General features: G+C 41.2%; 1 protein-coding gene across 1 annotated transcript; it reads right to left on the reverse strand.

Annotated features, from left to right (window-relative positions):
- Positions 1-3,763: 3,763 nt before the first annotated feature.
- Positions 3,764-7,675, reverse strand: LOC107101748 (myeloid-associated differentiation marker homolog). The gene is made up of 2 exons (XM_015400779.1): positions 7,364-7,675; positions 3,764-4,662 (listed from the first exon to the last, which is right to left on the reverse strand). Exons 1-2 carry the CDS (start codon positions 7,628-7,630, stop codon positions 4,084-4,086), a joined length of 846 nt encoding a protein of 281 aa, XP_015256265.1. The 5' UTR covers positions 7,631-7,675; the 3' UTR covers positions 3,764-4,083.
- Between the last annotated feature and the right edge of the window lie 2,506 nt (positions 7,676-10,181).

The following is a 10,181-nucleotide window of genomic DNA, read 5'->3' on the forward strand; positions in this document are numbered from 1 at the left end:
CTGAAAGAAAGCCAGAATACCTAAGAAAAGAAAAGTGCTGATGTCTGTTGAGTTCAATACAATTCAAATTGGTAACTCGTGTTCCCTAAAGTAATACGAATGCAACAGATATGTGCATTTTATTATTGTCCTGGAGGAATCACTGATCATGTCTAAAACAACAATCCCAATATATGAAGCTGCATGTTCTCAGTAAGTATTTTTAAAAAGCTTGTCCATACTTACTTCAAGGGTAATCATAGAACCTGCACCATATTGTGAAACCAATTCAAATGTACAAGTAGTTTCAGGATGTTTGGGATGGGATTTGGGTACAAAGTGGCTTTTTCTTTTAAGAGTAAACCTATAATGTTTCTCTTCAGGGCCGTACACGGGGCCCAGAAAATACTGAGATTAGGAGTCAGTCACGTCTAGGTGGGTTCGGTGGCGTACTCCCAAGGAAATGATTTTAGTTTAGCTTAGTTTATTTAAGATCCCCATTAGCTGTAGCAAGCTACAGCTATTCGTCCTGGGGTCCAACAACAAAATATGAAATAAAAAATTACTTTTTTAATCCCATTATTTATATCTGGCCAATTTCAGAGTCTTGAGTAGCAAAAGCAAAATCTTTATGACTTTTGAAAAGACTAGTCGGTGCATTTCTCTGTTCCTCTTTCTGTGCCTGTCATGATTGGGTTCAGGGATCTAACCCAAATGCAGAACACAACGGAGGCAGGTGAAAAGTTAAACTGTTTATTGAAGATAAACACAAGTAATATGAGTTAATAAGAGAAACAGATCCGGGACTGGTCACACAGGGTTCTCTGTAGAGAAGGACAGTTAGGTTAGCCAGGATGCCGTAGATCTTTGCCAGAGGATTAGTGCAGGTTTGTACCTGTAACGTGATTCAGATTAGCAGCTGAGGGAGGGAACCGAGTTGGGTCCAGAGGCTTGAAGTTGGCAGAGGGCAAAGCAGCGGCAGGGCTTGACTTCAGACTTATCAGTGTTCAGATCCAGAGTCTTTCTTTCGATCCTCTTCTTGAGGGCGAGCAGGCAGGTTCAGACAGTAGATTCTTCAGGTGAACTCCTGAGAGCCGACAGGCAGATTTCAGCAGACGAAACTCTTCCAGAGTTCCAGGGTTCAGTCAGGTTTCTTCCTAGGAGGCAGAGAAGACAAAAAACTGATCAGGTCCAAATTCAAAGTTCAGGGGAGTCAGAGAATCAGACAGGCTGGTTGGCTCAGGCTTTGCAAACCATAACTGGCTTAACACTCTGGCACTGGAGTGTAGTCCTGCTGCTGCTTATATGCTGGTCTCCTGATGACTGATGGATCGCAGGTGTGGTTGTCAGCTCAGCTCCAGGAGACCTAGAGGCGCCCTCTGCTGGAGGAAGGTGGACAGACCTCCAGATCCAAACAGTGCCAGACATTTTAGGAATTCTAAACTTTTAAACTTAATTCTTATGTCATCTTTGTTTTGACGTTTCTAAGTGGTTAGAAATGTGCCACAAAAGACATGAAAGAACTGAAATAGGTTGCTTCATATTTACTTCATTATTTAAAAAACACACCCAGACCCTTTTACATTATTATGTAGATGATCACACCTAATCTGCTCACTCTTGTTATAGAAAGCCAGTTTTTGAACATCTTTCTATAATAAACTTACTTCCATGCAATAAATATTTGACTGTTAAAGGTTTCATAGAATGCAAAACAAAGATTTCCATTGTCATAGATGAGTAACGATAGTTCAGTGGGTGAAATGGATGTACAGAGAAATTCAACCCCATCGGCACCTCCTTTCTCTGTAAATCTCACAATTCTAAACTTGCACCATAAAACGGGTGAATCCAAATTAGCCTTATTTGGTTCTGGCCTGTACTTTTGTCACGCCCTGACATTGACATACAGACCAGCCCACTGGTTCAATGGCCCAAGAACATGAATAGAGGTAGATGTAAGACACCAGTTTAGCTTTTAAGTCAAAAGTTGCATTTACTTCTACAAGAATTACAAAGCAGGCAGAACCACGGGAGTAAATGCAGTGTTCCAGGCTGCACGGAAAAAGGGGAACATTTTCATAGGCTCCCAAGGGTCCGAGGACACGACAAGCATGGATTATTTTTGTGTGTCAGAAGACCCCAGCAAATTTTGATGCTCAGCTGTTCATTTGCTCTCAGCATTTTACCGAATAAAGCTTTCAAAATGTTGGACAGTTCAAAGAGGGATTTGCTGAACTTCTTTTACTGAAACGAGGGGCCGTTCCCACCATAATGCCATCACAACCGTGAGCTGTAAGTATGATTCTGTCGCTAAGCTGTTGATAGCAATGCCAGCATATCTATGGTGACCAGATTTGGGTTTCTTAGGGTCACTGACTGACCAGACCAGACATTCAAATCGAGCCATCAGCTTCAGGGCTGGTCCAAACCTGACCCGGTGACGGTATGCTTCCCCCCGCCTGCCTTACCGTGCTTCACCCCACCTGCCCGCCATTGTCCAGGCTACCATCATCATTTGGTTGGGTTGCTCTGTCCCCCGCTGGCTCCCTACCCCCATCTGCCGGGGTTCCCGGACCAGCCCCGGAGCTGAAGGCTCGTTTGTGAGACCAAAATGCCGAATGATTTCGAAATTCCCCCCAGAGATTTTTAGGTATGAAAAGTAGGACAGGGTTGCTCAGTGGCTAGTGGGTAGCACTGCTGCCTTGCAGCAAGAAGGTTGTGAGTTCGATTCCCGGCCCGAGGTCTTTCCGCATGGAGTTTGCATGTTCTCCCTGAGCATGCGTGGGTTCTCTCCGGGTACTACGGCTTCCTCCCACACTCCAAAACATGACTGTTAGGTTAATTGGCTTCTCTTAATTGTCCAAAGGTGTGAGTGTGTGCGTGAATGGTGACCTGTCCAGAGTGTGTATCCTGCCTCTCGCCCGAAGACAGCTGGAAAAAGGCACCAGCACCCCTTGTGACCCACTTGGGATCAAGAGTGTAAAAAAAAATGGATGGATGAAAAGTAGGACATGTCCAGGAAAAAGAGGACGTCTGGTCACCCTACCATACCAACAATTTGATGTTTCAGTGTGTGAGTGCTTGTTGTTATCATACGTCTTTGCTCAGCAGCTTAGCTTGTTGTAAACCAACCAATCAGCGCACAGCTCATCTAAATATTCATGATCATACCATAAAAGGAAGAAATCCTGTTGTTTCATTCTAGGGCTTTTAACCAGGCTGCATTAGGGCTCATAGAACAGCAAATATGCCATTTTCAGCCCAACCAATGTTACACACCCTATTCAGAGACCTTAAGGACCAAATACCCTATAGAATTTTTTAATGTCTTGGGAAAAACTTCTACAAAAGGATGATGCTTAAGTTTCCACACTCCTTGACTGTAGTTCACGAACAATCCTAATGCCTCCATATTAAACAATATTTTTTATAGATTAGACTAATAATAATGATATTTCTTCTGTGTTCATGTTCATGCCTTAAACATTTTAAAGATCTGTTGTGCTGAGCGTTGTTCTTGTCTGCACTGTTGAATTATCTTTAAATAGAAATACATGAAAGAGAATAAGATATATGTGTATAATTGCATAAATGTATAAGTGCAGTCTCAGTACTGTGGTGTCATCTAAATCCTAACTAGGTAGAACGAGAGGGATCATTTGTATAAGTCCACGATATTGACAAACTTTTAAAATAACAATGTCTATCTACCAATCTATATATAAACAGACACACTTGAAAACATTTAATATGGGCAGGTGCTTTTATTATGATCATAGAATTGGTTGAACGTACATTTCTTGTTTCTGATGTGCTATTACAGACAACAGCCTTTTTATGAAAGCATGAATAACAATACAATTTAGCAAAGTTTTACAGATATACCAAAATGTTTAGTTAAATTTCTATACATTTAGCAAAATATTTTTTAAATCACGTTTTATGAATAATAAGTATCAATAAGAGGCATGGACAAATAGAAACATCTAGCCCTGATTATGTTGGTAAACAAAAGTTATATTTCATTTATACATAGTTTTGATAAAGGCAAAATCACAACAGAACCAAAGCATTTGCATTCAATTCAAAGCATGGATGTAATCATGTTTGAGTGGGGAGAGAGATCGACTTGAAAGAATACACGGCATCCACAATGTAGGCAATCAGGTTAAAACAGGTCATTAAACAGATAAAAAGAAGCAAATCCCAGAGGCAGTATCTTTCGCAGGGGTATGGTCTGGGATAGTTCCAAAAGAAGATGATGGGCAAGATTATGGCAGCAGTGGAGTACATCAGCACGGCCAGCAGATGGCAGGCTTTCAGAAATTTGTTTACAGATGCAGGGAAGCGGGGCAGCATGCGACCAATAGTGGAAATCATGAGGAAGATGGAAAAAATTAAACAAATGGAGAAGACAGCAATACACCACAGACCAGCTGGATGGTACTGAATAATTGGACAATGGATTAAGATAATGCAGGCCACAAAGATCTCTAGGACTTTGAGCAGGCCCGGCACAGTGGAAAGAAAGTAACTTTTTTCACCAGGTTTGGCCAGAGTCAGTCCAACCTCAACAGCATAGCAGATAAAAGCCAAGAAGGAGATAACGCTGACAACAATCTCTTTGCCGCAGTTTTCACAAGTTAAGAAGATGGAGTTGATGATGGATGCTGAGAGAACCTGCAGGAATGATAATTCAAAAGTCAGATCCTCCTTGGTTACAGAGATAGGTTAGTCTGATGTACAAATAATACAACAAAAAAGTTGTTTGACAAACTGTTAACATAAAAACATATAGAGAGGAAATGTACAGCAATGCATAATCATACTGTATGCAACTTGTGACAAAACAATTTGTCACAAGTTGTAATATATTTATATCAATATAACCCCATACATGAACAAAGATGACGAATTGGTAATTTTATAATGAATATCCTCATGAGAAGGGCTGCCTTGCAGCAAGAAGGTTCCCGGTTTGATTCCCGGCCCGCAGTCTCTTTGCTTGAGATAGGCACTAGCACACCTCGTGACCCCGCTTGGGATAAACGTTACGGAAAATGGATGGATGGATGTTCTCATGAGAGCAGCCCTCTTTAGCAATCTCTTCATCATTTCCAAATGCACTCCCATAATGCAGCACAGTTCCTCAGAAATTCTAAATTAATTCCAGCTCATATAATCTTCTGTTCAGTGTCTTTTGATGCCCTTCATTTTTAATAGGTACTGCTGTGTCCTCTGCGACCCAAGAAGTTTTAACATAATCATACCAACATCTGAGCCGCTGTTTTTCAGCTTATTGCTCTCTAAGCCTCTACGTAAACAGGCTCGGTGACTGTTGGTGGTAAGCCTCAGTTACTTCCTCCTCTTGATTTAACAACTCTACACATTCTCCTGCATGCACTTACTCAGCACATCCTCACCAGCGCACTTATGCAGCACATCAGTCGTCTCTGTGCACCATCAGCACGTCAACCATGCAACATCAGTTCATTTCCACTCCTAGAACGTCACCAGTGCTTTTTCGTTCATAACAATAAAATCTTTTTTTTTTTTCTTATTTAATTCCAATTAAGAGAAAAAAAATATCTGGAAGACTATCAGCCTCACATGAAACACTAGCAGACATGCCTCGCTCAAGCTTCAGCCAACCGACAATGGACTGCGCCCCCTCGGAATCTTCATTTAGATGAAAGCCCAGCTTCCTGTTTGGTGCATCAGCCAAACTTTCACGCACCTCTTCCACATCCTCTCTGTCATTCTTATGCTACTGTCACAGTTTTGTTTCTGTTAAGTTTTATTGTCAGTATTCAGTTTTACTTTGCTCCATGTTTTCTAGTTTTATTGGTTTAATTCCTATTTTTTTGTGTTTTCTGGATATATTTGAGTTCTCAGGTTTTTCTTTGTGGCCCTCTGTTGCCCTCTTGTGTTGGTCTCCTTTTCCCTAGCTCCTTTCTAGAAGCCTCTGTTCACACCTGCTCCTAATCAGCTCGCTAGTCCTGCCTTTGTTCAGTCAGCCATAAAGACTCTCCCTGTGCAGTTCCTCAGTGCTGGTTCCTCGTCTTTCCTCATCTTACCCTGGCTCCTTGTGCTTGTGTTCCCCGATGTCTCCATGGTTCTGGTTTGTTTAATATTTTGGATTTTTTGATTCCTGCCTCTGTTAACACTCAATTAAAACTACAAGAACTCAACTCTGCCTCCCTGCCTCTGCATTTGGGTCCTCAAACCTCCACTCAACCTGACAGCTACATTTACATCAGATGTGCTGAGCAGGAAAAAAAGCCAGCTCCTTCATTTTTTTATGCTTGTAAACATGAATCATCTCTGGTACTTCAGCTCTGCATTTAGGTCCTCAAAAACAATCAGCTAATCCTGAAAAAACTTCTACTTATTGAAAAGAATTATACTTTCTGTTGGGATCTGGAGCTGTACCACCTACCTCCAGCAGAGTTCGCTGTGGATCCTCCTGAGCTGAGACTTCGACACACCTGAAGCCCATCTCATCATCAGGAGGATCCTCAACCATATAAGCAGCCCTCAGACCTCGCATCAACGCCGCAGTGTTTATCCAGTTTGGTTAGCACCTGAGCCTCACTACCTCTGTGAAATCTTTGTTGCTTCTTGTCTCCTAGTTGGATTCTAACTCCCCTTTTGTCTCTGCCTACAGGACACCTGTTTTTGTCCTGTAAGCTCTGGATGAGCTTAACCTGTCGAGCCTGCCCTCTGAGCCAAACCTGAAGACCCTTCTCTGGATTCCCATGCTGCTCTGAACTAAGAGCTGGAAAACCGAGGTCTGTCCAAACGTTAGATGCAAGACGCTGAAGCTGAAACTGAACTCTGCTGAATCAAACAGTCTCTGGACCCAACAGTGCCTCTCTCAAAGCCAAACCCGGATTCCTCAAGGTAGACCTCAGAAGATAACATCTCCACATCCTTCTGCTACGTGGCTAACTGAACTGTCTCCCTTACAGTATCCTGTGAACCAGTTCCCTAGAAGTGAACCAGTACCTGACATAATTCCATGTGCTTGTGTACAATAAACATTGTTAAACTTTTACTCCTGTTTCCGTCTATAGTGGTGTTCTGCATATTGGGCCTCTCTGAACCAATCATGACACTTTCAGCTTCCCCTCTCAAGTGTTAACTTTCGTTTGTTAAAAACAAACTGTATCTTTCCTTTTTCGATTTGTAATTCTTTTAAAGGCAGCAGTTCTCAAATTGAATTCTCCAAAACACACAAAAAAACGTGTTGTCTTTTGTAATGCATAAATGTAATAATGTATAACAAATCATCTATAATTAACTTGATTAACAAAGCAACCTCTATATGTGATAGCTCAAACAGACAGATCAATATGTGACAATTGTAATCTGTACTCACCATTAGGGTAGCCAGCATGACAAAGAAAGCGGTAAGGTCATTCCAGGAGATGGGCAGCTTCGAGCTGAGGCTGAGGAAATCTAGGACCAGTATAAAGATGCTGACACCAAAGCAGAAGCACCAAGTGAACATGCACCAAACCGGATAGGGGAAAGGCCAGATGCCATCTGATGCAAACACGCTGAAAGTGACACAAGTAAAGATCACTTCCAGGATCCTCAAAATGCCCACAGGTGTCGTCAGCGTCTTGAAGTCCAGCGTAACCATCTTGACTGTGATCCTGCTGCGGGATGTTGTCAACCGCTACTCTGTTGCTACCCCTCCTCTCTGATGGGATCAAAAAAAAACAACAACAGAAATAATTGGCCAATAAATCATTGTTCTTCTAAAAGCAAACATTTCATGAGGTCATAATTCTTTAAAAAAGGCAAATTCATCTTACATACTCATACAAACAGTTTTTATGTTTTGTAAATATCTCTTCACTACTCCTCCAGTTAAACTGGGATAATCCCTCCTGATGGCTCTATGGAGATAGGAACTATGGAGACTTGCACCACCAATAGACCAAATGAGTTAGATTGCTTGAATGTCAATTATTTCAGCCCATTCAAAATACAGACAGACCTGTGATAGATCTGATAGTTTTTATTAATTATTTCACAATAGTACTACCATTAGGAAAAAAAAAATCTATTGAGAGGTTCTACTCCATATTATAGTTAAGTTACTAGCTGTGTGAAGAGTTTTCTTTAATTAAGAGCCTGTTTGTATTCAGGTGACTCTTAGGAAACATTTGTTAATGGTTTGTTTACACAATTAAAGACAAGTAGAGCAACTTAAATATAATTTTCTACTAACATATTGGGTTTTAATTATAAGTTGATAAAGTTTTAGCTACATGCACTACATCTATATCAATGTAACAAACTGTTTTATCCGTCTAAAACATGTTCTCTATTCTTTTATTCAACGTTAGGAAGAAGCAAAGAGCATGATATGATATTTTAGATCTGATCTCTATTTTCCTGTAGTTAAGGATACTTTACTAATATCCATGGCAAGGCTAGCATTAGATGCTAACTTCCCTCGAACTATTTAAGCCTTGTGCATTGCCATTGCTCTTTGTGATGTCACCCATTGTAGTCAATGGAATTGTCAGAAGTCTCTAAGGCTTTGATTAGGCATATTGGGTCACTTCCTGTTTTTGTTGTGACTTAGAGTTGCTACACATCCCTTAAAATATGAAATTGTCCTTTATTTGGCAGCTAAACATTTTGTCCAGTATTGAACCGATAAGGGACACAATTTGTCCCGTATTTTCATAAATCCGATACACTGGAAGACAAGGGAAAAGGGACTGCCAGGACATACTTTGTGGGATACACCATGGACTCCTGGAATGCTAGGAGGATGGTGTGTTTTACGATGTTGTCAGTGGAGGATATCGAAGATCTAAATATCTTCTGATGTATGATACTTGGATTTCTCCTGTTTGGATTAGGAGGATACATGATGCATCTACAATTACAGAGAATGTGGGTGGCAATTTGGGCATTGATCAGGCTGCCAGCAGCGGTTGACGCCCTCACAAAGGCTGCGAATGAGCAAGACTGGGAACTGAGCGGTATGCTGGCTGCAGTGGTTGAACTCAAAGGTGAGATGGGATAATATCTTGGATGTGCACGCTTGCTCCAAGGCTGAAAAGCCCAACAAATTTGGAATATTGGATTTGCCACGTAGAGCCAGCAAGAAAGGACTCAAGGCTGATGGAAAATTCCTGTGCAGCCTGCTCTCAAAACAATAAGTGTTATTTTGGATTTGGCCTCCCCCCTTATCAAAATATCCCCTGGATGTTATGGTGAAACGGCACAGAAGAACTGGTCGCCCTTCCCCTACCCACGAACACCTGTGGATGCATGCAGAACTGTAGTGCTGGTTGATAAACTTTCATCGTATCAAGGACAATGGCCTATGGACAGCGTTCATGAACGGACTCATAATGCATACACAAAAAATGTCTCAAATGTCAGATAGACTTTGATATGGCTTCAGCCTCCGATGTTTTGTTTCAGCTGAAATGTCTGTATTGTGTTACATGAGCTTTTCTTGCGCTGAGGGTTTTTTGATATCTCAAACTGTATCCTGTCAAGGATAAAGTGTGAAATGTGTTTTTTTCCCCCTCTCCCTCCCCAATGTGGTTACTATCTTTCCTCAGAGATAAAGGCAGCGCTATAGGAAACCGCCTCCGGGTTGGGGCCCTTGGCAGCCAAAAGAACATGCCAAAGGCATTGTTCTGCGGCACGCGTGGCCTCAGTAAATTGTTCCCCCTGTCAGACCCCCCCTAATGTACACTACCGTTCAAAAGTTTGGAGTCACATTGAAATGTTCTTATTTTTGAAGAAATACACTCTATACATTGCTAATGTGGTAAATTACTACTCAAGCTGCAAATGTCTGGTTTTTGGTGCAATATCTACATAGGTGTCAGGGGTTGGCGTTAAGGATTTTTACCATTTGCCTGAAGGGCTAGTGACTTTCACATTTCATTTGCCCAGAAACAATTTTTACTTGCCCAGTATAATGTTTGATAAATATAGTTCCTAATATTCATTTTTGTATATATATCAATGAAACATTTTTATTTTTTAAACGTTTTTTGTAATTCACGTTTACAGGTTCCTGGTGTGTATACATGTATTCATGCGTGAGATAATGAACTCAAGCCTACATTACCGTGTTAACATGCTTTTCCCCACTCTCATTATTTTTACTTCAAACTAAACTTTGCTTTAAACTGTTGTGTGCTTGGAAAAAT

The sequence above is a fragment of the Cyprinodon variegatus genome, unplaced genomic scaffold, assembly GCF_000732505.1.
Source record: "Cyprinodon variegatus isolate N-32 unplaced genomic scaffold, C_variegatus-1.0 Scaffold1146, whole genome shotgun sequence".
Taxonomy (NCBI): domain Eukaryota; kingdom Metazoa; phylum Chordata; class Actinopteri; order Cyprinodontiformes; family Cyprinodontidae; genus Cyprinodon; species Cyprinodon variegatus.